The 27,944-nt window shown below is 33.6% G+C and overlaps 2 protein-coding genes across 6 annotated transcripts; one reads left to right on the top strand and one right to left on the bottom strand.

Moving 5' to 3' along the window:
• Positions 1-10: 10 nt before the first annotated feature.
• LOC18596471 (transcription factor TCP2-like) lies at positions 11-12,974 on the bottom strand. 5 transcript variants are annotated; one of them, XM_088807139.1, is made up of 7 exons: positions 12,742-12,974; positions 12,506-12,624; positions 12,246-12,292; positions 11,886-12,105; positions 11,615-11,747; positions 9,417-11,258; positions 11-254 (listed from the first exon to the last, which is right to left on the bottom strand). In XM_088807139.1, exon 6 carries the CDS (start codon positions 10,865-10,867, stop codon positions 9,461-9,463), a length of 1,407 nt encoding a protein of 468 aa, XP_088663265.1. In that variant the 5' UTR covers positions 10,868-11,258; positions 11,615-11,747; positions 11,886-12,105; positions 12,246-12,292; positions 12,506-12,624; positions 12,742-12,974; the 3' UTR covers positions 11-254; positions 9,417-9,460. The 5 variants fall into 5 exon arrangements, with proteins under 5 accessions (XP_088663265.1, XP_007025030.2, XP_017978880.1 ...); XM_007024968.3 differs by lacking the exon at positions 12,246-12,292; XM_018123391.2 differs by lacking the exon at positions 12,246-12,292 and having other exon boundaries at positions 11,615-11,741.
• Positions 12,975-25,174: 12,200 nt separating this feature from the next.
• Positions 25,175-27,865, top strand: LOC18596470 (large ribosomal subunit protein uL14mz). The gene is made up of 3 exons (XM_018123443.2): positions 25,175-25,347; positions 26,252-26,343; positions 27,161-27,865. Exons 1-3 carry the CDS (start codon positions 25,179-25,181, stop codon positions 27,533-27,535), a joined length of 636 nt encoding a protein of 211 aa, XP_017978932.2. The 5' UTR covers positions 25,175-25,178; the 3' UTR covers positions 27,536-27,865.
• The last annotated feature ends 79 nt before the right edge of the window (positions 27,866-27,944 follow it).

The raw sequence follows: 27,944 nt of genomic DNA, 5'->3' as shown, positions 1-27,944 counted from the left end.
AAGATAAAGGTAAAAAAAAAGAATTAACTTCAATCGAATTGTTTTTTGTTATACTTGTTGGAAACACACAATGCTTTTTGCACGCATAGACAAATATATCCCAATACGCCAGTGCCAGCGGAATGACTTCAAAACGGATAAACCAGAAACACTAACAATTTTAGAAGCACAATAACAAAGGTATCACCCAATGCAAGGAAGGAAGGAATGCTTTCGCTCACAGCTTGCCACTGCTTCCTCCATCTTTGCTTTTCCTGCATCCAAAAATTTTGCACCAAAAGTTAGCATGCATGGTAGAAATAGGGAAGAGAAAGGAACTGCAAGGTGCTTGTGACACTGTTTCATTATCAGAAACTGGAGCTACTTGGCAAGGCGCAATCTTTGGACTGGAACCGTGAAAATAAACATGCATGATGTTCAATAAATTGGTAGTTTACATACATTGCTCTCTGCTCAACACCAAGCTTAATGCTTTGGCCATTTTATGACGTGAAGTGGAATCATAAGCTGAAATAAGATGGCTACATTTTGGATAGGTTAAATAGAATTTCATAAAGAATTGATACTATGACTTTCAACCAGTATTCCCTCTAAATAAACTACACTGAAATCAACATAGATTTCTATATATTCCTCCTTATCACAATCTTGCATTTATGCAGGTAAACAGTTTGCCTATGTAAAACATTTACAACTGCATTCAAAAAGGTAAGCTAAGCTAAGTGTGCATGAGAAAGACAGAGTGAAGTCAATATGTTTCTGGCAGTGTTTGTTCAATGGTGCCATTTCCATTTCTACATCGTCTGGTAGCCATTGTATGAGTCAAGTTTCCTTCCTCCCCAACAAACAAAGATAAGTTTCAGTCTCATAACCTTAAACCAGTTCTAGTTTCAATATGACCTCTTTCTATAGTTAATAGTCAATTGAGGGACTAATTGCAGCAAAACCATGGAGTTTGCAAACGATCTTGTGAAGGAAAGCACAAACAGATGAATAAATAAATAAAATCTTAGCATAAGCATAGGAACACGTACTGAAATTCCATTTCACTAATTGTCTTGGGGACTTACTACGCCTTGAATCCACATTGAAGTAAGGAGAAAATGAATAGAACAGTGTCAGCACTCAATGTATAAACCTAGCTATTGCATCAGCAGAGAGGAAAAAGGAAGACATAGACTTGCCTATTTCTTTCATCCCAAGTATTTCACATTTAACTCAAAGGGGCTGCTTTTTATTCCATTCCTCCAAGCCAAACACACACCAGCACCTAAGAAAATTTAGAAATGAACTTGGGAAAACCTAGTTCACACTAAATAGGTGAAAGATGAAATAGTATACAAGTCCCCACTTCACTAGACAGTAAGAATCTTCAGTTTAACCACCCCCTTTGCAAAAGCAACTACTATCACCAATAAACTTCCTCTCTTAATCGAACAATCCACTCTTGGGATCTTTGCATAGCTGCAAACCATACAAAGAAAATTTACAGGAAAATATTAACCTTCTTGCCCCTTCAGAATTTTGCAAAATGGCTTGCCTTTCCTGTTCAATTTTTGCAGCAGTCTAAAGAATTACTGCACGCTCATTCTCAAGATAATTGATCCCCCAAAACATCTTCTGGCCTTTAATTGATACGCTAAATTTCGGAACGAAGCATATCATTCACCCAAACCAACCCACATAAGCCACTATGCTATGACTCTTTATACTCTCATGTAAAGTACAGGAAAATCATGCTTCAAAGTTTCCTCACTACACCTGACACACTTTTCCAAGAATAAATCCTTTGACCTCTTCAATATCATAGAGGGCATGTCTAACGGAATAAAACAGCACTTTCCACACGCCTACTTGCATAAGATGTCAACTGGTAAAGTACACTACTAACCTTGCACAACTTCCAAAGCTGCACAATGAAACACTAAGCAACATGTCGCACAAAATTAGTTATTATAACAGTCAACTGTCTATTGCGTCCATACTCCTGCCTTTCCTCGAAAAGAAAAGGAACTTATACAATTAAAACTGGAATCCTGCCCATTTAGAGTAACAGAAAGCGGCTCGGACAATTAATTCAAATTTGAGTCCCCCTAGATGTAATAGTATACTTTACATCCAACTAACTCACATGATACCATTAAGATAACCAAGCAGCTAAGCAACACAAACAAGCAAAATATGCATTTGCCAAGTGACAAGTAAATAAATTAATTACGCATCAATAACAACAAAAATAAAGAGATTACATTAAATTTATGTGAATAATATTTCGACGTAAAAGAAAAAATCACAAGATAAGCTGATTATATGTCCACCATCAAAAAATTGATACGATATTCTTATTACAAATTTTTATCCAAACTTTGAAACCCACAATAATTTCAAACAATGTTAGAATTTTACCTCTTGAGATTGCGTTGTTAGATCAAACCACCAGGAGGCTGAACACATTAATTCTATGTAATTAATGCACTCCTAAATCACTTTAACAAACTCCTTCCAAATTACTGCTTGTCGAGTGTCAAAAATAGCCCTCCCTAGATGTTTAGTTTTTATCTCCTTCTCTTTTCCCTAGTGCCACAAAACAAGCTTGCAAAAGTCCCTTACAATTTTGATTATGATCAAGAGAAAAAGAAAGAAGCCCTTGTTGCCAAGAATATTAAGGGCACAATCTTGACCATTCAACAACGAAACCAAGTAACAGGCAAAGTTTACATCACATGAAAGCTAATTTGAACTGCCGTGGGGTTGGTTTCGCATGGCCACGGGCTCGACAATCTCCTTTCCAGTCTCATTAGGTGAAAATCCATTACACAACCTCTCACTTAGCAGTTCAACTTGTCCTAGGAGTCTACACTAAGTCACTGCATAATTCAAGCTTATTCTTGAGCAATATCTTAGTCAACATGTAATGAAATACCTACCTTTCAACAAAACACGTAATAAGGTCGGAGGAGGAGATTGTTGAGCACGTGACCCATATGGGTCCAATCCACTCGCATAATTTGACTTTCACATCACTTGGAATGTTTCCTTTGTGTGGCCAATCACATCAAATTACCAACGTTCTCGGTAATTTCTTTCTTTTTCTTATTCATAATCGCAATTGTAAGATTTTTTACACAATCTTAGCCACCAAAACACAAAACCAAGTAACAACCAAACCCTCATCACGTGAAAGTCAATTTGAAATGCCATAAGCTGGATCAACATGAACCATGTGCCCAACGATCTCCCTTCCCATCCCATTAAGAGGAGATGCATCACACAACCTCTCACTTTGAAGTTCACTTTGGCCAAGGAATTTAACTCAGCCAAAATTTAATGCCTAACTCAAGCTTCTTCCTAAAAGGCATTTTAGTCAATTTCTATAACGACTCAAGTCCAAACACTACTATGTAAATAACTTTTCGAGTCTTAAGATGGGATATGGTATCACAATTTCACTTACTCCAATACTTGATGTCTTCATCAAGACCACACATCACAATTCACTCCACAAGATTAAGATCTCACCAATATAATGTGCAAGCCCACATTAAGCTAGCACATGCTTTGATATCAATTGTAAGGACTTGGGTCCAAACACCACTAATCCAAGAACTTTTCAAGTTTAAAACCATACGACCTTAAAAATCTTAAGCTCCAATCATTAATAATGATTGATTTAAATTTTTGTATAAGTCTTAAAAATCACATTCACATCTTATTTGTGATGAGGTATCACAAGATGTCGATAGTATTTTTATTTATGATGAATCTTCTCCTAAACGGCATTAGAGAGAGACTTGGCATTTGGTCCATGTGGATCCAACCTGAATGAAATCCCTTGTTTCTTTTTGTGTCCCATTAGTGTCTTGTTTATATTATCATGTCAAATATCCTACAGCCTTGTTAATTGGATGAAACACGTCAAGTAACGACATACAATAGGGTTGTAGTAGGGTAATAGAAGTTTTTCTTTTAAGGTAAAATGAGGACTAAATACTCGTGGTGACCTAAGAAGAGTTTCCTCCCAACCCTGCTCAAATGAGGACTATGTGATGAGTAATAGTCACAAGAAGAGGGTGAAGGCTCACCTTCAACCTCTTTTCTTTGGAAATTTCTATTACAATTGCAAGCTGAGCAAATCAACACTTCAATGCTACCTTCCTCGCCGCCAACCATGAACTCATCATAGCCATTGGTGTAAGTGAAATGTTGCTATGGATGAGCTGGGGTGGATTCAAGAATTTCTCTAAGCGGTGTCATAATTAAAGTGAAGTTTGTCCAGACAAGCTGTTTTGAGAAAGTGAAAAACGCATCTAAGGACCGAGAAGAGGAAGCATCGCTACGGATCTCAAAAGACTTGAATTTTTAGAAAGCGTAGTTTAAGTTTGGACATTTTTAATAAAATCTTAAATTATAAAAGGAAATTTTTTTATCTTTCCATGTAGTATTCAAGTATTAGTATATAGATTATTTTTTGATAAATCTACTTTGACTTGGAATCTTTGACCCACCCCCATAAAATTGTAAAAAACTTGGTGAGTTCATTAGTATGATTAATTACATAAAACTCTAGTATAAATAATATAACAAGAAGAAAACTTTTACCCTTCAATGAATAGGTGGTGTTGTGACACTACTTTTTTGCATGCAGGTCGACCCATGCTGGATGACCTAGTGCAAGTGAAATGTTGCAATAATAATAACAATAAAGAGTTATATTTTTTTTGTTTAGTAATAAATAAATGTGAATGTTGTTGCAGTGAAATGTTTGATTTTTTTTTTTTTTGAAAAGTTATGATATTCATTACTATACTAAATTTGAAAAAAAATTGCCAACTTGCGGTGACAAATGTTGCAACTCTACATAGGCCTTCAAAACTTTGCCAATACTACGTGCAATATATCCCAAATATACAAAACCAATCCCATCCAGTTGTGTGCAGGAACATATCCCCATCGATAACAACCCCAAACCCTAAAGCAGAAAGCTATCCCAAACATGATATCATATTTGGAAGTAATACTGAAAAAATAGGGATTGTAAGGAGAGGTTTTGGATAGCTGTTAATAATTAACACCACTCACAAATAAAGACTTGAAACTTTGTAACATTTTTTGAAAGAACCTTTTGGTGCTGGAAATGGAATATCTAAGTATTTTTGGCACCAACTACTCTTATAACTTTGATGACTAGGGTTAAGTAGTAAAGATTTTGTTGTTTTCTTCTTTACAAGTTGCAACAAAGATTCAAAGGAGAATAATTCGTTTCACTATTTGTTTGGCTTCTTTTCTTTGGTGATGGTGATCAGTGAAGATGTCTTCATGCAAATAAGAGCGGAAGAGAATGAGTCATTCAATCAAGGTTCTTAAACTTAAAACAATAGAAAAAGGAAAGGGCATTTCTCTCTTTGGGTCCCAATCCCATCCGGTTGCAACTATTGCACATTGTTACCTAATGAGCTTTATCCAATCACAAATCACAGGACACTTGGCATGATGATGTAAACATGACACCAATGAAGGCACAAAAAAAGAGTAGAAGATTTCCATTTGGTCCAACCCCACTTCTATCTAAACTTGCCTTTCATGTGACTTGGTTTGTTTCATTTGGGTGTCCAAGATTAAATATTCTTGCCAACAAAAAAGGTTTCTTTCTCTTCTCCAACAACCAAAATTGCTAAGGTCTTTTGGGCAAAAGTAGCACGTGGTACAAAGAAGAAGAAAAAGAGAATTGAACTCCTAGAAAAGAGTAATCTTGGTGCACAAGCAATAATTTGGAATGTGTTTCCATCATCATTTTCTTTTAAAATGTATCAGTAGTTAATTATCGACAGTTTGTATCAGAAAGTGGGACTTTCCCAATGGTACAAAGTGTTTGGACAAACTTGAGAATGTACCCTTGATAAGTGTCGAACGTTAGTTATAACCCTATTATAACTAATCCTCTGTTCGAATCAACACCAAATTTAGTAGGAGGGTCAACATAAACATTGACTTCTCGAATGGTATGCACCAAAATAATATCTCCAATAAATTTTCACAAGCTATTAATTCATTAAAGATGAGTCATTTATTCCATGACCTAAGCTTTTCATCACACTTAAGGAAATTGCTACCTTGGAATCAAATTGAATAATTAGACTTTGAATATTAACCCAAGATGAAAAGAAAAAAGTTGGAAGTGTATTCTTAATAGTCATCAATTTTGCAAAATTAAAGTCTTGTAATCCAATGACACAGAGTCATTAGAATCTCTTTAACACTTCTCCACATTCCGTAGGGCTTGATTTATCTCTAATTGATCCGTCAGACATTGAATTTAAGTTATTCTCAACTCGACAGAAGGTCCATTAAAGCTAGAATTCCATGGTTCAATCACATTATCCAAGGTTAAATACTCTAGCTATGGAAAAAGCATTTGATTAGTCTTCACATAATGTGCCTTGACTAGCATCTAACTTTGATAACATAATGGGAAGATTTTATATTGCACAAGTTAACTCCATTGACCCTAAGAGTGACTTCAGCTAGCGCTTGTGAAGAGACCATGGTGTTTGGTTTGGACGCTTTTTGATTTTAAATGAATTATTAATCTCTTGCTACTCTTGAACTTATTAAGTTATTAACTGAAAATCAAATTCAAAAGTAGATGATAACAAGCAATCCCTCTCCTTTTATAGTTTTTCATATATTAGGAGTCTTGAGCATAAGCTCTGTGCAATATGTAGGACAAATATTATGCTCCTAACACATGTAAAGTTAATGACTTTCCTAATAGATGTCAAGAATAATAGATGTTAAGAGAATGAATACCAGTAATAGAATTCAAGAACTTTTGATTGATTATGTATATCTGAAATGCTTCTTACATAGACTCATTCCATTCTACCCTAGAAACAATGATACAAGTATTTCTCCATATGATTTTCTATTTTTTTGCTGTCACAATATTTTCAAAGTTTTGGGGTAAGCTAGCATTTTATTTTATTTTATTTATTTATTTATTTGGTTCTATTGCATGTAACACCAAGGAAAGGGGCTAATTAACTATGATTCCATTTCAATTGTTTGAATTTTCAGCTTTGCTGCTGTGACTCAGACCATAATGAAACTACTACTACTAGTTTAAGCAAACTTGTTTTGCATAATGCATTGAGCTATGGCTGCACAAAATGTTCATGTTTCTAATTACAAGACCCATATATGTACATACAATTCAGTAAAGCTTCTGCTAAAAATATTAAGCTAGTAGAATGTGAAATATATACCTAAAACCCCATGCTAATTTGGAAGAAAATCTTTCTCTGAAACAAAAAAAAAAGGAAGAAGAAAACCTTGTTCAGCCTTATTCAAAAGCTACAAAACACAACACACAAATGCCTAAGACCAAAAGAGCTTTTATGGTCTTCTTCCATTTCAAGAAAGTGCATCACTTTGTTTCTTTTTCCTTGGAAAATATAGCCAAATCAATAGAATGTGAACATCTAAAACATCAAGAAGATGATGCATGTAAGATAAATCAATAACCTCAAGTTCCTAATCTCAATCTAAAGTATTACTATTTTCCTTTATAGCCTCAAAAAATGAAAAAGAAACAACCCTAGCTAGCACTCTAAGTTACCCTTGTAAAGACAACTTTTAAATTTGAGTGGAATGTGTTCTCAAAAGAAGTAATCCTTTTTTCTTTCTTGGTCAAGGAAATTCTTGAATAAAGTTAAGAATGGTGGAAGCAATTTAAGGGATTCATCTGAATAAAGATTTTAAAATAGAAAACTTGGCATATTTTTACTGCTAGTAGTAATTTCTAATTTCCTTTATCCATAGTTACTAGCATAGAATTTTATTTTTTTTTGTAATATCCACTACAAGTATGAGTGAGATTGTATTATTTTAGTGCTATTAATTGTGGGAACTAAAACTATATAAACTTGCTGGGAAGAGCATGTTGTGGACATAAGCTGTAATGGCTAAACTATCTTAACTTTTATGTCCATCACCATTCTCATTTCTGTCCTCTACCATAAACCTGATACTAGATAGGAAGCATTTTACATTTTATTTCAACAATTTTCACTCCTAAATCTTTAGCGGTCTATTATAAAGTAAGTGTAGAGATAAACAGTAATAGACACATAGAAGTAGGGAAAAGGAGTGACTCTTAGTCTTTTATATGTACCACATGCATTCCCTAAACTCAAACATTTAACTTGATGATGAGTTTCAGCTTCTGTTACAATTCTTTATCTGCAGAATTTCTTAATTAGCTTCAATAGAAACTTATTTACAAATTTCTTTATCAGGTGAGATTTTCTTTTCTAGTAGTACAATTTATCATTGTTTTCTTATGTTGCTCCATTTTTTTTTTTTGGGGGGGGGGGGGGCCTAAAAGAAAGTTTTTGGTAATTGATTTCTGTCATTAAACTTTTTGGTCATTATTAATTTTGATTTGACAGTAGATCTTACAAATTTAATTAGACCTTAGAGTAAAGATGTATTTTGGATATCAAGTGAAGCATAATTATCATTTTGCAACTTGAAATTCAAGCTTACTGTTTTAATTGAATTCAAACTACAGATAATTTCTGTCTGTTTGTCACTGTTTTAGTACTAAGTTTTACTGTAAGAACAGTGACAGCTCATTTAGAACAATATAAAATTAAAATCTGCATTCATCCTTTCTGAACATAGAAAAACACTTACCTTGGAGGCAGCCATTTTTTCTTGAAGTTTGAGAGCTCGAGGTCTTACGTGCATGGATTTTTTCCATTTTTCCAGATCTAATTTACTCCTAATCATCTAGACAATTTAACAACTCAAAAACCTGACAGTTAGCTGATCCGTTGCCATGTGGTTGCTGTTGAGGCAAAAATAAATTAAGGTTCTGAAGCTATACCAAAGTCACACGTATTTCAAAAGTAAACTTTAATTGTTCTATTCAGTGCCCAGCAAGGTTTAGCCACCAAGAAACTAACACCTGGCATGGACTCGCAGATGTTAGGGAGAAGGGAACCAGGAAGAGAACAAGCAAGGGGACAACCAGCCGATCCTTATTCACAGCAATCCATGCAGGAATCATAAAAGGACAATAAAATACGTAACACCCACAAAAAAAAAAAAGGCCCCATTGGCAGACTTCTTTATGCATACCAAGAAAGTGAAGCGATTCATGGTACTATGCACAAGCACAACACGTAAATCCAAAAAAGCAAGCTAAAACAAATACAAAAAGCAACTGTTACACATCAGCAAATGAGAGGGAAAATGAAAAATAACCCTTGTCAAGAGTGCAGCTATAGAGCTAAACAAGCACAAAAATAGAGACCCTAATTAATAAAACTAAAGCTAATGTAAGGAAATAGATTCGAATGGCAAATACTAGTAGTAGAGAACTTCAATTAAATGAGGTTGTTTGTTCAGCTTACCAGAGAAAAGATGGTGCCTAGACGAGACGTTTTCAGGAAACTGATTAGTTCTTTCCTTTTCCCTTCTGGTCTGAGCTCCTGCTTCCATCCCCATAGCAGAGCTGCAAGCGGCCATCTAATCCAGCTGGGAACTGATGGTGGTGATGATTCTCCACTGGTGGTGTACCAATGTAGAAGGGTGATGATCCGTCTATAGAAGAAAACCTCTGGAGGAGGTGAGGCGAAAAAGACGGAGAATTGGACTGAAGGGTCCCCCTATTGAAACCAGCAAGGCCGGAAGAGATTGTGAAGTTAAGGTTGTAGTCACCCCCTGGGCCCGGCTGTGTTGTTGCCACCGGGATCAGATGGTCAGGATTTGGAACAAACGAAAAATGCTGCAACTCTTGATGATTTTCACCCGACACATTGAATGGTGATATTGATATTGATTGTGGCAAAGAGTTTCCTAGTTGGATTTGTCCTGGAAATCCTGAAGAATGATGACTTCTTGAAGAAGAAGATGGTGCAAGGAGCCCCGAGGTAAAGTAATCCATTGGAGTTCCAGGCCACTGCCTGGCAGTATTAGCCTTGTGGAAAAAATCAGGCTCCCCATTGGGGTTTTGATGTGCTGAAGCTGTAGGACTAGCATTATTGTTGCCAACACTGCCAATACCACCGGTTAGTAACTCAGTGAAGGAAGAGTTTTGAGAAATAGGGTTCACATTTTGGTGATGTGCAATGCGGGACTCCTGCTCTTTCTCCTTTTCTTTAGCTGCTCTTTCCCTGGCTCGTTCCCGGGCCTTTACACGGATCTCAGACCTTGAAAGGGATAAACCCGAGTTTCTGCTAGTCTCGGACGTGCTACTGCAAGCTGATTTGGACAAAGAAAGGTGTTGACTTTGATTTTGTTGGTAATTGTTTGGATCACCATCCAGCTCTACTTCAGCTGAGTCAAACCCTTGTTCATTTCCCCCACTTGCCCTTTTCTCATCACTCAATTGCTTTGGTGTATCAGGAAATGAACTGTTAAGTGAAGGAAGCTCCGCAATTGCATCAGAAGCAGCTTTAATTAGCCACTCTACAGCTTTACTAGGCTGATCATAGCCCAATCGATCTTGTAGATCATAAAATTGTATAGCTGTGGTGACAGATAACCTTACCCTCCTGTCTCTTAACCCTTTTGAAGTCCAAACCTTGCTGTGACGATCTTTGCCACCCGAGGCTCGAGAAACCCTAATAATTCTTGAAGAATGATGCCAACCTCGAAGCCGATTAGTACCAGCAGTGTCAGCTCCACCACCACCACCACCTCCTCCTCCTCCATTGGCACCGGCCCTTTTGTTCAGCTCTCCGTCTTCTTCATCATCAGGGTAGTTGTCACTAACTTTCTGACCTATCTTGCTTGAGTCATTTCTTCCATTTCCAACTCTTGAGAACTTACAGGCTTGTGTCTGAATCTCTTCCACCTCCATACCACTTTCATTCCTTTCTTCACAAACCAAGAACACAAAACCTCCCCCCACAACAACCCCCCTACCTTTTTCTTCTTTTATTTTTTTCCTTTTTTGTTTGTTGCACTTCTAAAGAGGAAGAGAGAAAATCTGAAGTTTTGGAGTAATGTTAGAAGGAGTAAGAAGAGGAGGAGATGGTGGTGGTGTGAGGGAAGAAGTGAAGGTGGGGTTGAGATGTCCTATGCATTGATGACGATTACACAGAGAGTACTTTGGCTATATAGTGATAAAAGGCCTTTTTTTACGCTTTGATATATCACGGTCTAAGTCAGGAGACTACCCTCTCTCTCTCTCTCGTTCAACCTTTTTGCAGTGCTTTCAAAAGCAAAGCCTGAAAAATGGCAGCCACAGCCTGCAAAGAAAAGTAAAAAAAATTAAAAATAAAATTAGATAAGGTAAAAGCATCTGATGCTTCAAATATACGTACAATATACATTTGACAAACTGCTTTTTGTTACAAGTTTTAAGTTTAACCACACAGATAAAACTTAGAGTAGTGGTAAGTAGTAACTCATTGGACATTGCAACACAACAGCTAAGGCCTGCCTGAGATCCTGAGAGAGATCTGACTTCTGCTATATCGGTTGTTATATGCGCTTAAGCGGCTAAAAGACCTTATAAAAACCTAAAATCTTTTTGAAGACTTTAAGCCCTTAACAAAAGTTGAAAATAGAAAGCTCCTTGCATGTGGTATAGCCTGCTCTATACCTTGAATCTGAGACACTCTCTTTTCTGCTTCACAATTAAGCTAAAGAAAGCAGTATTCGCCGATCTGAGCCAACCCTTTTTCTTTCTTTCCTTTCTTCCTTCACTTATTTAAAGCTTTTCCTTGCAGCTGACCCTAAAAATGGCAGACACCACCACCACTATTTAGCTTTAAAAAGGACTAGTAAATGGCAAACCCCATTAATAAATAAGCTGTTTCTGAAATTGCCAACAAAGAATAAAAGCAAAACAAAAAATAAAATTTTTTGCTCACTTTGAACAATGTTGGCTGTTGTTACAGGTGTCGAGTTCTCAGACAATGAATAGGGGTACTTGTTATTTTTTTTCTCTCTCTCTCTTTCTTTCCCTTCACTGATTGAAGTGAAGCAGATCTTTATAGACCATAGTACAACTTAGAATCCAAAGCCACACAGATCTGCAACTCTTCACAGCTAGCTACTTTGAAGAAGCTTCAGCTCCAAACAGATCAGTACCTGCAACAACAACAACAAAATACCAAGACGAATAGAAACTCCTGAGTAATTATAGTAATTAGCTTCTCAATAAATGTCAACTGTATTATCAATTCCCATCTCCAATTAAATCCTCCTACAAAAGCTAAAGCCTTTTGTACCTGTAATTTTCAGCTCATTTAAAAAGATAGCAACTTTAGATCAGCTCCTGAATCTCAAAACAAGCAAAGAAAAAAAAAGAAAGAAAGATTTCATTTTTATACATAGGACAATTTTCCAAAAACACAAGCTTTACAAATCAAAGTCCATTTTCGCTTCAGAAAAGAAAAACCAAAGAGAAAATTAACAAAGTTTAATAAACACCCAAAGTAACAAAATTGCTATATCTAGAGAGAGAAGGAGACAGAAAGAAAGAAAGAACCTTGGAATAGAATTTCTTTGCGCTTCCAACTAATAAAAAAATGGGGTAGCTAGCTTCTTTGGCTTTCTCTTTTTTGTTCTTTATATTTTTCCCTTAGTCTCACATCTCCTTTAAGCTCCCTACAAAGTTGTGAAACAAAAAAAGGAATAGATAAAAAAACTAAACTTTCATTAGTACCCAAGCTCTTGAATTCACTTGAATTTTCATACAAAGAAATTTATTGCACAAAAACTTACAGCTAAGCTAGGGTTGAGCAGTTTGGTAAGAGAGACCTCAGACAAAAAGAGAGAAAAAAAAATCCCAGAAAATGGGAATTGGTAAGGTAAGAAAAAGAAGAAGATATTTGGCAGTGGGGGTTGCTGTGTATATGAGGTTTAAAGTGAAGAAGAGAAAAATAAGAGAAAGAGAACAACAAAGGCTTTCATTTCATCCCCATTCGAGCAAATCACCGGGCTTATCGGGAAAGGACGGACACTGCGCCGTTCCAATCTTTAATATGTGTCCTTCCTCTCCACACTTTGCCCCTTTTCCCTCCTTCATTTTACTCATTTGCCATTCCCTTCATTCTTTTCCATTTTATAAATTTATTTATTTTATTATTTTACATACTTCATTTTTTTTCTCCCTTTATTTTCCTTTAATTACATAAATTTCTTACACTATTTAAGTAACAACAATGAATTGTGAAATTCAAATAAAAATGATAATTAATTTTAAAACCATAATGTCTCCTCTCATATTAAAAAGATATAATAAAATACAATACCACATGCTTTTCAAAAAAAAAAAAAAACAATACCACATGTTGATATTGAGAAGTTTGAGAATTGAAGAATACTTTTCATCATCTTAATTTTATTTTTTTCTCACTATATTAACACATCATTGGGGTACATGGTTCTTGGATAACTCTGTGTTATCAACATCAATTTTATTTTTCTTTTTTTTTTGTAAGGTTTATATCTAACCCACCTTTTATTTCTCTTATTTCTTTTTTCTTTTTGATGATGACAACAATAAATTTTCTATTTATGAATTGAAAGGTGAAACAGAAGTTGCAATATGAATTTTTGTCTTTTGCAAAGGCTCTTTCTTCACCATATACATTTGATTTAATATATTTATATATAAATTGGCTGAGACACCATTGATGAGGCAATAACCTATCTCCCATTAAGATTTTCAGTATTAAAAGCAAATTAAGGAGGAATACGTACAAATAAATTGATGGCTTGCCTTTGTTAGTTACTTTCATTTTTATTTTTCTTTTGAGAAAGTCTATACTTGTAAACTGTCTAAATATATAGACATTGATAATTGTTTGAACATTAGTTTTAGATATATATAGCATTGCTTCCTTCTTGTAACCAACAATAAAAAAAAAAAAAAGGTGAATCACATATAAAGATATGTAGCAATTTGTTTTAAGAGTCTCAAAATGTTGAGGGCAGGCACTGCAGTTTTGGTTTGATGGTATCTCTAAATATTTCTCACTTATTTCAATGTCAAGAGTCATTATACAAACAGCCATAAATCTTCTCCTTCACCTGAACACAATTAATTTTCATAAAAGCAAACAAAAAAAAATAGAAAGAAAAGAAGCACAGATAATCTTCTATGCCAATGAGATATGTTTTTTTTTTAGATGAATTCCATGCTATTGTTTTTATCTCTTGAAAAAAATTGAAATAGGAATATCAAAGGAGAAGAAAGTGAAGAATTGAAACTTAATAAAAGAAAAAAATCCTTTATCGTGTACCTAACCATGAACATGATAATGTGCATGTTTAGTTGCTTTTTTCTTTTTTATTATTATTTTTAACCCTTTAAACACACAGCAGAAATTCATTGCATGGAAAACCATGCAGTATTACTCATGATGAAGGCCATGCCTGATAATATAGAAAAATAAGTTTCAAATATACCATTAAATTACTGATTTAGTGCAGTGAAAGATGAATAATGCATCGACTAAGTTAAGAAGATAACATATGGATCGATCGTCACACATCAAACACATATGCATCTTCTCCGATTTAGAAGCCTTCGAAATTGCATGTTTTACCCTAGTAGAAATCTATGAATGATGGACGATCATCTATGAAAGTCTTAGGTACAGTTATAAAAACACTTGCATATTGATTAATTATCTTCACCGTCTTGACTGATCAAAATTGAATTCAGCGCCGTAGGAATTAAATTTCCAAGTATATCATAGATTTTGGCCAACCCCAACAATACAAATTAAGTATACGTGGACTGTGAACCGTGAACTGATGAGAAGTATGAACTGCAGATATATATCTCAGCTGTCAACTCTGCATATACAGTAACTATGTACCTACAGACTTTGCTTTTAATTTCCCCAGCGATTATCTGATATCCTTCAGTAAAGCCTGAATTTAATTGCTTTCTCTGAAAAAATAAATTCCTAGTCGTGTATGCTCCCTCACCTTATTTTTGGCAATTCCATATGACAAGTCAATTTCTTATTCCCAAAAGGAAACCGATAGGACCTTATGAGGAATCAAAAGATAATAAAAGAGACTGACGAGATTTACAAAAAAAAAAAAAAAAAAAAAACAGAAACCAGCCGGTTCTTTCAAGAGATTTGCAGATTTGCTTGCAGGTTTCCCATGGCATCACAGTTTTCAGAGAGAGGACACATGAAAACAATTGTTTGCAGATAAGTAAGAGTTATAGTCAGATTAAATATCATGCTTCAACTTTGGTACAAGGTCGAATTGAAGGTCATAAAAAATTGCCACCACATTCAAATTATGCAGATATACTTAGATATGTAGCTCGCATATATATAACTCTCATTATTGTGTGCGATAAGGCTGTTTGAGACAGACAAATTATTAACGCACAACTGGAAAGGGGGGAATATACCTTGCCCAACCAATATAATTAAGGCAAAAATTTTTCTTTTGAAAGAATTAAGGCGAATATTTGATCCCTGGTTCTTCCTTCTGGCTAAGATTTAAGTTTGAGGCTTGGCTTTTTCCGTGCTTTAAATGAAAGTTGATGTCAGAAAATACAAAATGCTGGTGGAAAATTAAAAGCTGTACTCTACAAACGATTAAATGGGTGATATTATTTATTAAAATTTTCTGAACTTTCTTAATTATAATCTTACCAGTGTTATTCGCCATGTCTAATTGAATCTCAACTAGAGTTAAAATGGTGTTGGGGTGGAAATCTGGGTATTTAGTTTAATATTTGACATAAAATGAGAGAGAGTTCTGAATTTATTCGTGAAGATATACATTTGTCGACATGTGATACAAAGCATACCTCAAAAGCTTTCTACAAAGTGTCAATTTTTGTTATAAAACAATTAAATATATTCGGTGTATACAAATATCTTTTTTAGTTAATACTTACTCATTTACTCAAGTGATCTGTCTGTTTAATTTTTCAATACAATTTTAATGTTTTATTAATTATTTTCATTGAAACTTTCATGAATTTCTTCTAAAAACTCTACTCACGCCTCATCGTTAATATTCACAAATAAAAAAGCAAAAAAAAAAAAAAATCACTCAAATGGATGGAAAAATATTAGACAACTTTGGTTGGTAAAGATTGGGGTTCTGATTTTGGCACCTAATTCCTTTTTGGGAGGGGATGTTTCTATGTTGGTCGTAATTCATCCATTCCCACTTGGTTGGAAACTTTTTTCTCAATTTTCCTTTAACAAAATTTGCCTTTGCCTAGTGAAAAAATAAAGTTAAACTATGCCAAGGTGACCCAAATTCAAACAACTTCGTATCAACAAAGCTAAAACAAAAATAAAATAAATAAATGTAGGGCCAAAATAGCATATTACCTAGTTTTAAAATCATAAAATAAAAATAAATATATATTAATTAATAATTAGAACCTTGAAACCCTAATTGACTGTTGTGATGGTCGTATTAGTAATTATGATAAGACTCAGGGATTAATGTTTAGGATAATGGAAAGTAGAGCAGCACAAAGCTAAGCTTCCTAAAGCTTATGTAAAAAAAAAAAGGTCTTCTTCCCCCCCCCACTACCCCAAATGTCGACTTGCGAACTTCACTCACTGTCCCAACTAATCAAAAACTTTTAACAAAAAAGGAGATGTTTTTGTGGGTCACTTAAAAAGCCTCTTAAACATTTTGAAAGCAAAGATTTGAGGGCATTAAGGATTTAATTAATGTGATTAAACCTATCTGTCCGTACCAGTAATGATGCGACTCTTTTGCCTCCAACTCTTTATATGTTATAAATAATAATAATAATAATAATAAGAAGGAAGGTAAGCAGTTTTGATGGGTCATGGAAGCAGGCAAAACCCACTATGATCCCTTTGCTGGCAAACAAAATAGCAGCAGCATGGGAGACCAGTTGATCCAGGCACCCCAACATTTTTCTGTCTGGGCACCTCTGGGTTGGAAACTATATATTTTGGCTTTTTTTTAATGTAAAATATGAATGATCATGTGAATATATACAAGTGGATCCGTATGTCAATAAAAATGATTGATATATATGAAAGAAAAACGTATATATGCAATAGAAACTGATTATCATACAAGCTAAAAGCATAAGTGGGGACGAACTTATGTCTTAGGTGCAATATTAATTGGAAAATTTGTCAATTTAGTATCCAAACTTTCTAGCTTTGTGCAACACGATGGATCAAATTATTAATAGAATTAATAATTTATAATATATCAATACATTCAATGACCTGGCATATGCTAATGAATGATAATACATATGTAAGCACTTACGTATATATGTTTAAATAAGCATAAAGATATACATTTGCTAAATGAGGTTTTTAACAAAAAGAGGTTGAAACTTTAAGATCAACTGTTAAAATTTCATTACGTATGAATTTAATCTAAATTAAATTCTCTCCAAATTTATGATGGTTTGTTGATTCATTTTCTTTATTCAATCGTTCATTTATTATCATAATAATTATGTCATAAATACACATCTATTTTATTAATTGTACTTTTTATTTATATAAATGTGTGTGTAACCTTAAAAAGGAAAAAAAATTCACTCAATGGCGATAGTAATAAGTCTATTAATCAACGTAAATTAAATTAATTAAGTTGTATAATCATGTTATATAAGATGATTAAACAAATTTTCAATTCGAGGACTACATTAGACATTGATATAAGTATTTATTAACATTTTCGTTAACAGTAGATTGTCCTTCGTCTCTTTCAGAGTCAATCTCAGTTCTATTTGAAGCAAAAATAAAAGTAAACGATTGTGTCGATTCACCATTTTAAAGGAAAAAGATGGATCTTTCATTTGTTCTCTATATAAATAATTAAAAAAGGGAAATTGTTTTGTTTTGGGCCTTCTTTTCGTGTTTAATTAAGGCTTCCTTTCGTAATTTAATTTTACACCTTAAGACTTATATATTATCTATATTATACTTTATGTGTTTGGTTTATTATAAACAAATAACTAGATAAACAGAAATATTATCTCACACATGCATGATATATGGGCACAACATGCTTGTACAGTCTGTTAATATTTCAAAAAGTTAATGTCAATTTAAGGTTAAAAAATAGAAAAAAACAAAAAAAGGGTTCTCTAGCAGATATATTGGACTCCCACTTGGACTAAAGAATGCTAGCTGAAGAAGTTAACCTGTCTCGTCTTTTTCTCTGTACCCTTCATTTCTGCTCATTGACCTTTTCAAGATCGTAATTTGGAATCTAAGGAACAATTAATACACGTACCAGCTCTTGATTTTGGCAACGAAATGGTACTTGTAAAAGCTAAGAGAAACCAGCCAAGTTGGATTGAGATCATTTTGTATCATCTGAAACTCTCATTTGGACAATAGACGTACAAATGATTATCCAACTTTCTTCCATGTTGAAGCTCTCGTGATGATTAAGCTATGGGATCCCATTTTAAATCTCCTTTTATGGAACCAATTATGTTAACATTTTTCCTAATTGTACTGATTTGTTAGCTTTTGTATATCTTACATACGTAATTTCCATGGAAGGGAAGGTCCCATGATGGAAAAGTAATGTGAAATTAGCAATCCTTTGTGCTGGAGTTTGGTCTTGTATTAGTGATACATGAATCAAACAGGATAATTAAAAACACCATAAAGTTGAAACCAACCAACCACAAAATGGATCCTCTAAAAGGTGAAGAAACTTTTGAGTTAGCTTAGGGTGAATGCTCCAAAAACTTGAAAGTGCATAAAAATCGATAGTGGGATAGAAAATCCTCAAACCCAAAGCCACACATATTGTATCCAACTAAGGCAAAAGATGATGGCCTCCATTATTTCTGTACTGAGCACGACCCCAGGTCCATTTTACTATCTTGTTTTTCCATATAAAAATGAGTAGGGCATGGAAGTTGGCTAAGCAAAGGACACAGAGGAGCCAGCACATGCGCTAGAGTTCAAAAATAAATAGATTTTTTTAGTCTTATTTTAAGGCCAAAGGATTTGTGAGGGAGATTAAGGGAAAAGAGGAAATGATGGTCGTGGCCTTGTACCATGATTCTTATCCAAATCATAGTAATGTCTCCCCTTACGACCCCCAAATACCAAAAACAAATCTCAAAAGAAAAAAAAACATCTCCTGTTACCATATAAAGGCAAAAAACTCTAACCCAAAGGCGTGTTCTCGCAATCCAACGTTCAATCACTTGCCGGTTAAAAAGAAGCCAAGCCTTAATGTAATCACCCGTTCTGCCCCACTTCCTCTAATCTAACATTAAACTAAACAAAAATTACAAAAGAGAAACGAATAAAATGGGTGAGTAGACAGTAGTACTCTACAACTACCATCATGAAAAATGGCAAAATCAGAAATAAAAAATTTAAGAAAAAGTTCCGTGTAGTTTTGAGTTGTTCTATGCAAAGAAAGAGAGGGGGAGGGGGGCAAGTGGGTCGTGGTGATGACAGAGTTTTTTCGTGACAGGCTCGAGAGAGAGGAGTGAGGCAAAGGCACGTGTCATGGTCTGAAGGGTAAGAGAGGGCGTGTAATCTATCAATGCGTTGGCTGACTTCTCGATGAGAGAAAGAGAGGATATTTTTGATGAGAGTCTCTCCACTCTCCAGACCATAGCACGTGTCATGGTCTTCGTGAAGGGGAAAGCCAAAAAATAAAAAACAAAAATAAATATCAAGAAGGAAAAGCTAACTGTAAGCAGTAATTGAGAGCTTTCTTTCTGTCAGCAATTTTCAGCCCCCATGAAATGAAATCATTATTTCACTTCTTACTGTTGCTTTTGTACTACCCAGTCTTTCTTTCATTTCCTTTTTCTTTTTTTTTGTCCTGTGTACTTGTCCCCCGCAATGGCCATTTTCATTTGCCTTTACTTCATTTGTAACGTACCCACTCCCCTCCTGCCAGCCTTTCTCATTTTCATTTTGACTTTCACTTTCAATCTCTGTGAATTCTTGTTCTGGGTTTTTCTTTTTATCTTCCTTCTTTCTTTCTGAGTACTTGTTTGTTTTTGCTCATCTGAGTTGGGAATTAAAAAACTGTGTACCACATAGCAATAAAGATGTGTCATAAATGTATCTACATCCTATTATTGTTCAAGGCAAGGAAAGTGGTTTAGGTGCTCAACGACCTTTATTACAGGAAGCTTATTAAAGAATCTTTTATATCTAGACTTACTACGCTTGAGGTTGAAGGCTTTGTTTAGTTTGCCAAATTAAACCAAAACTAGAAGAAAACAATTCTTTGAAGAGATAATACATATATCAATTATTGAACTAAATATTCATATACAAATACTCTTTAAGTTTAAATCATTAAAATATTAATTGAAAACTCTTCACCTCTCACCACAGGAAAGAAAATAGTGACAAAGTTTATTATTTCACTGATAAATTAATAATTTATTAATTTATATATTAATTAATAAAAAATAATTTATTAATATAAAATTTATTTTTTTAATGTTAAACTTAAAATATATATATATATTGTGTATAATTTTTTTATAATACTAGAACATTACATCAGAGCTTCTTAATACATTAAAAAAAGTTAAAGATGTGGTCCAATGATATATCAATTTAAAAAAAAACACGTAACATTAAAATTATATTTTACAAATACTTATTAATTGAGTCATGTATATATAATTTTAATATATAAAAATATTATTAATTATATATTAAATGAGAACTATGTGTTTTTTCAAAAATATATTTTCTTATAAATTTATTAAATTATTAATTTACAATATTAATCTCAAATCAAGATCAATTAAAAATATTATTTAATTAAAATTATTAATTTATAATAATTATATTATACAATCATATTACAAATAATTAATTTCATATATATATATACTATGCAAAGGATGCACCTACATTTGCCTTCTCTCAACTGTAGTGCACTGTCAAAATGATTGATTGATTGCAATGATATCTTTTCTTCAATTCAATTCAGGTGCTTGGGATATCTCAATTAAAAAATCCATTTATTTTAATATAAGGATTTTGCATAATTTTCTGACATAGAACAACTCATCCATTTGAGGTTTTTTTAAACAGTGACAACAAAAGAGAAAAGGTAGTGGTTTTTGATAAAGAAAGGAGGGCAATTATTCTATGGCCCCCGTTGATCTTTTTCAGGTTGCAGATTTTAGAATAGATTTAGGAGGTAGCCAAACCTATGCTTTCAACCTTGTCTTGTGAACATCAAACCTATTACTATGATTTATCCCACCCTACTCTCTGATTGAATGCGTGTTGACCATAATTTTGGGACCACGGTTTTGCTTAGCATCTCTTTCACCCTCTTCTACTTTTTTTTGACCAAAACTTTTTATGAGTAAATATGCCTTTTTAACCAAAAGCAAAAGTTTTGTAGCTACAACTTTTTCAGAGATAAGAATAACATATTTCAATCGTGGGGTTTTAAGATATTTTTTATCCATTAAACTAAACATAAGTGTAATACTTACAAAAAATTTAAAAATTTATTATTATAGTTTAATTAATTTTTTATATTTTTATTTTAAGTTAAATAAAAATTTATAATTAATAATTGATTAATCGTTTCTAATTAAACATTACTTGTTATTTTATACTACATGATATTGATGTAACATATCGTGATAAATAATAACATGTCATGTGACATTTTTACCCCATGTTCATACCATGTAGTATAAATATAAATATCATTTTAATTAATAACAGTTAATCAATTATTAATTATAAAGACTTATGTGATTAAAAATAAAAATATAAAAAACTTGATTAAATGTAATAATATATGTATCATTTCTATCCTCACACCAAGACCATGTGATATTAAAAAAATATCATTTATCATTTTATACTATATGGTACTGATATGACATGTCGTGATAAATGATGGCATGTCATGCGACATTTTTACCCTTATGTCAACACCATGTGGTATACATATAAGTGTCATTTTGGTTAATGACAATTAACCAATTGCTAATTATAAAAATTTATTTGATTAAAAATAAAAATATAAAAGGCTTGATTGAACGTAATAATAAAAATATTATTACCCTCATGTTAATATCATGTGGTATAAAAAAAATATCATTTGTTATTTTATATTACATAATATTGAAGTGACATGTTATAATAGATGATGACATATCACATGGCATTTCTACCTCCACATCAACACCATGTGTTATAAATATAAGTGTCATTTTTGTTAACAATAGTCAATTAACTATTAATTATAAAGACCTATTTATCTAAAAATAAAAATATAAAAACTTGATTAAACGTAATAATACAAGTGTCATTTCTACCCCCATGTCAACACCATAAGATATAAAAAACATCATTTGTCATTGTATACCACATATTACTAATTTGATATATCATGATAGATAATGACATAACATGATAACAAATCACGTGACATTTCTACCCTCATGTCCATCCCATGTGTTATAAATATAAGTATTATTTAATTAATAATAGTTAATCAATTGTTAATTATATAAATTTATTTGACTAAAAATAAAAGCCTAAAGGCTTAATTGAACATAATAATACAAGTGTCATTTTTACCCTCACATTGACACCATGTGTTACAAATACAAGAGTCATTTTGATTAATAATAGTTAGTCAACGGTTAAGAATAAGAACTTATTTGACTTAAAATAAGAAGGTATAATGTTTAAAAAAGCTTATAAACTATTTAAGAAAATTTAAATAAGCTTTTATTCTTTTATTGCGTTTAATCAAGCTCCCTATATTTTTATTTTGAGTTAAATAAGCCCTTATAACTAATGATTCGTTAATCGTCATTAGTTAAAATACCACTTATCATTTTATATTCATATGACACTAATGTGGAAGGTGAAAAATGTCATATAATCACGTTATCATGTTATATTAGCATATCACGTCATCATCAATTATAATATGTTAATATGTCACATTATATTCAATTATGACATATTAACATTTCATATCAGTGTCAAGTAGCAAAAAATAACAAATGACATTTTAACTAAATCAAATTTCAATTATAAGAGCTTATTTGACTTAAAATAAAAATATAAGAGTTTAATTAAATGCAATAAAAGTATAAGGGTTTATTTTAATTCTTTTAAATAGTTTAGGGTTTTTTTTTTGAATATTATGTTAAATTAAAATATAAAAAGTTGATTGAACATTATAAAATAATAAAAATATTTTTAAAATTTTTTAAAGTAATTTAAAATTTTTTTAAAACATTATACAAGTGTCAAATAAAAAATGAAACTTACGTAAGCTATTTGGAATTAACTAAAAAATGATAAGGATTAAATGTATTTTTTTAGAGAAGATTTAGGTTCGAACCTTAACATTTCTTTACTTATATATATATATATACACACGCGCATATGTATAAAGAAACAAAAACCGTGGGATGAGTTTCTCAACCTTTTTTAATCCAACTTGACCATAACTTGCTTGGACATAAAGAGGATGCAACATGAGAGATAAATGATATTTTAGAGGGCAAGGTAGGGTAGCCCAAAATCAATCCGGCTATAATCAGTAAGCCATTCCTAATTTGGTGCTACCACTACCACCCAAAAGCTATCCATTTTCCTCTCTGTTTTTGTTTGTGAAGAATAAGTTAGCTATCGTGCTCTATAGCAGGCTTCGTTCTGAATTAGACCCCGAACCCAAATCTAAGCCCTTTTAAATATAATAGTTTGAATATATTAGTAGGTTTGGGGGCTCTAAGAGGATGCAGAAGAGATATACCCTCCCATGACTAAACAGTGAGAAAAGAAAATCTTTTGGCTTTCTAGATATAGCCCAAGAAAGTAGTAGACATAAGTTTAATTATGATGGGTCTTACAAGTTCGAAGAATAAAAAAGATATTATAATATAAAAAGGAAAAAACAAACGACCCTTTGACCTTGCAAAACCAAATACTGTTTTACCAGCCTCTAAGAAAATGAAGTTTCATGCAAGACATAGAGGCAAACAATTATTCCAAAAAGCGACGTGATTTCTTGTGGTAATTTTCAAGGGGCTTAATTGGACATGAGAAAGCAAAACGTGATTTTCACATATGTCTTTCGAACAAGAACGTTCCATGCATGCCTTGCTAACAACTTTTAAACCCTAAAGGACTTTTCCCTTTTGAGAAAGTTTGGTAAGCCAGGTAGGAGATATCTTCCCCCCATTTTGGTAAAAAGATCAATCGGTTGGCTCAACTACTAAGTTTTAAGTGGCTAATGGCTATAGCTCTTTGACTCGCTCTCTCTTTTAGAGTCTTATTAGTCTCTTAGGTCTTTGCTTTTGCTGTCAAAGAATGCAACATTCTTGTCCACTTTATTTCAAGATCATGATTTTGAGAATTGTTAAAAGAATATATATATATATATATATAACTTATATATATGTATGTGTACATAGGCCAAAAATATTTGTTTAATATTGAAGATGGCACTGGCGTGGGGGAGTAATATTCCTTTTGGGGGCTCTAAACTTCAAACTTAGATAGATGAGTTGATTTTTTAACAGTTTTTTTTATTTCGTTTCTGTGTGTTGTTTGACCAATCACTTGTAGGTTTCTCTGTTTATATATCGCATGAAAATTCTGCTAGTAAGCTGTAAGATTCCATAATATTACTATATACTTAAGTTGTTGAAGATTTCTTTTGTAGCACCTAAAATATTTTGACTTTTTATCTTTGTAACCATGTGTTCCATTTGCCATCTTCGAGGCCGAATCACAAACCATGTGAGGTATTTTTTACATCAATCGCAATCTTGGGCTTATTAGTGGTTTTTTTTTTTTTGGCTTTTTATGGGTATTTTGTTGTTGTTGTTGTTGTTGGTGGAGTGAGGAAGGAAAGTGAATTGAGAAGTTGGGTGGGAGCTGTTCCCATAATGGGATTGGTTGAGTCCAATCAACTTGATCAGGTTGTAGGTTTTTACCCACCGTTAGAAGCCCGAGTGGGTTAGCTCTCTGCCGCAACTAATCCATTAAAACTTTTAGATTGGCCGCTTCCTAGAGTGGGTAATTTATGAAAAACTTTAGAATGAAAATGAGGTGAGTCACTGGCTGTGGGGATAAAACCATTGGTTGTTTTTCATTTTGTTTTTGACATACAATGGTTGGGTTTCGTACTTGAAGAAATTGTATTTTCTGTGTTGGGCTAGGCTCATGCAACCGTGGGCTCAAACCCAATGTCCTTCCTCTTCACCCCCTCCGAAGTCCCAACGGCTTAAAGGTTTAGGGTTCTTTCTTGTTCAATCATTTTCCTTTTCCCCTGTTAAGGTTGGCGAATTAATCACGACGATGGCTGCAAGCTTTGCTTCCAGATGCTCCGGGGGTATGTGATGGAAAATAACATTGGTGTTTGTTTGCTTGAAGCTTTTTTTTTTTTTTTTTGTTAATGAGCAGATGTGACGGTTTATATCAACAGCATACAAAGCATTTCAATCCATTGAAACCAATATGCATTGAAAAGATTTTGCTTTGATTGAGATTGAGTAAAAAACCAAACCCAATAAGAACGTAGCTTCAGCGAGAATATTCCTTTTGGTTAGCAGTAAGTTTGAGCCAAGATGAATAAAGGGAATTGATAAAAGATTTCGTTTCTTTTTGGAGAGATTTGGGGTGGGGTTTGGTGGGACTTATTGAAGTATAGCTAGCCTCAGATGAGCTTGGGATTTGAATTTTGTCAGTTCCTGCACATCACCATCTTTGTCACTGCCATCAATATGAAGTCTATGTAGTATTTTGTATACAATTTTATATTTGGATCTTGTTCCACTGTGTTTTCTGATTTCTTTTAGTCATTTATGTTTCTTTTGATGAGCATAGTTTCAAGAAGCCTTTTTAATTTCTTGGATTTCACAATTGAGAAGTCTCTTTCTGTGGGATTTTTGTGGAGCTGTTAACGAACTCTGGTTGTGTCTATTCTATCATGCTGGTTCTTCCTGTAATCTTTATTCGTTAATATTTACTAGAAAAGTGCAATAGGAAGGATCACTTTTGCTTTCGGTCCTCTTTTATGGATGAGGGCATGATGAAGTAAGTCCTCGGATCCATTTTTCAGCTTCTTAATGCTTTGTATCTGACTATCTGCAGAAATGTGTTTATTTTGGTCTTGGTGCAATTGAAGTGTACAAATTGTTGAATCATAAGAATATAAGATTAAAACATCTGTCATAAATTCTTTTAGTCCTTGGTATCTAGTCTTATTTACCTGCTTTTGTTTGACTGTGCACTAGTGGGCCGTTCATTGCTGGGTGGCCTTGTAAACAACTTCTCTAAATTGCCCAGCACATCAAGTGAGATAACATCTGGCAGTTTCCTGTCTCAGGTCAGCATTTTTCTAGCATGATATTTGTTTTAAGCTTGTACCGTGATCTATGAAATGCTTTCACATGGTGTGCATGCTTGTATTCATTCTAAATTTAGAAAATTGAGATAAATTCTCCCACTTTCTGGGAATAGACCAGCCTATGAAACAGATTAGACAAGTTTGATTATGCCATCATTTGTGATGGGCTACATTTTAAAGCTATTCATTCTTTATTAATCAAAATGGTTGGATGAGAGAGGCATTATTAACTAAAACAATATCAAGTTTGAACTCAACTTTTCCCCTATTATTTAATGTTGATTAATGCATCAAGGATGTATAAGAACTATTGAGTCAGCTTTTGATGAGCTGTATATGGACTGCATAGGATGGCAGCCTAAACAACTTGAGTGCAATTTTAGTGGTGGACAGGAGTTGAACCTATCATTAATGAAAGCTACATTGCAGGTCTTATGTTTGCAAATCTGAATTAAAACTCTCTAATGCTGCAGGACCTTATCTGGATATCTGCTTTTGTGTGCATGTATCTGCAACTTTTCCTTTTAATGAGTGTGTGCATGAAAACCTGTGTTTCTGTTGCTTTTGACTGTTTTATGAGAAAAGATTAGAAAAATAGCGGTTGTAAGACCCACATATCTTATTTGGAGATTGCAATTGACCTTGTAGCTTAATGTCAGAGTGATGCAGGCTTTGTCAAATGGTTGATATTTTACACTATGTCGTCTAAGTCCAACAATTTTCACATGGCTTTTATGTGATGCCTTTGTGATGTCCTCTTCAATACATAACCTCTGTGTTTCTTTCGATTCTGCAGCAACAAAGGACTTTTATACAGATGAGAACTGTTCTCAAAGTAGTGGACAACTCTGGGGCAAAAAAGGTTATGTGCATACAAGCTTTAAAGGGGAAGAAAGGGGCAAGATTGGGAGACACCATAGTTGCATCTGTAAAGGAAGCCATGCCTAATGGTAAGGTGAAGAAAGGAAAGGTGGTATATGGTGTGGTTGTGCGTGCTGCCATGCAGCGAGGCCGTTGTGATGGGAGTGAGGTCAAGTTTGATGACAATGCAGTTGTTCTTGTTGACAAGCAAGGCCAGCCAATAGGGACCAGAGTATTTGGGCCAGTCCCACATGAGCTGAGGCAGAAGAAGCACGTCAAGATCCTTACCTTGGCAGCGCACATCGCCTGAAGCATGGATGCATCATTGTCCTCAGCATTGATTTTTTGCTATCCAAGCCTTGAGATGTATTCATGTTGTACCAATAACAGAGAAAGGGAAAAAAGGGAAGGAAAGAGGCATGGAAAAAATTGACGGTTCTTTCCCTTCTACAGTCCTGGATATAGAGGCTAGATGGAACTGAGTACTTATTAACAGGGCCATGATTTATATATGTTGTCCTCATCTTCAATGAGAAAGTAGTATATCTGATTAGACAGAAAATGCCTTAGTGTTGTTCACCCCTGGTTGAATAATCAGGAGATCTAGTTAATTACTCTCTATGCATTTACATTTTTTTTATTGTTGCCACGTTAGTTTGTAGGAAGATGAAAATAAAGTAATTTTCCTGCTATGGGACAAAGTAAATCTCAAACATTAT

Source organism: Theobroma cacao, chromosome 6, assembly GCF_053813885.1.
Source record: "Theobroma cacao isolate CCN51 chromosome 6, ASM5381388v1, whole genome shotgun sequence".
Lineage (NCBI taxonomy): Eukaryota > Viridiplantae > Streptophyta > Magnoliopsida > Malvales > Malvaceae > Theobroma > Theobroma cacao.
This window is presented reverse-complemented; position numbering and strand designations above follow the sequence as displayed.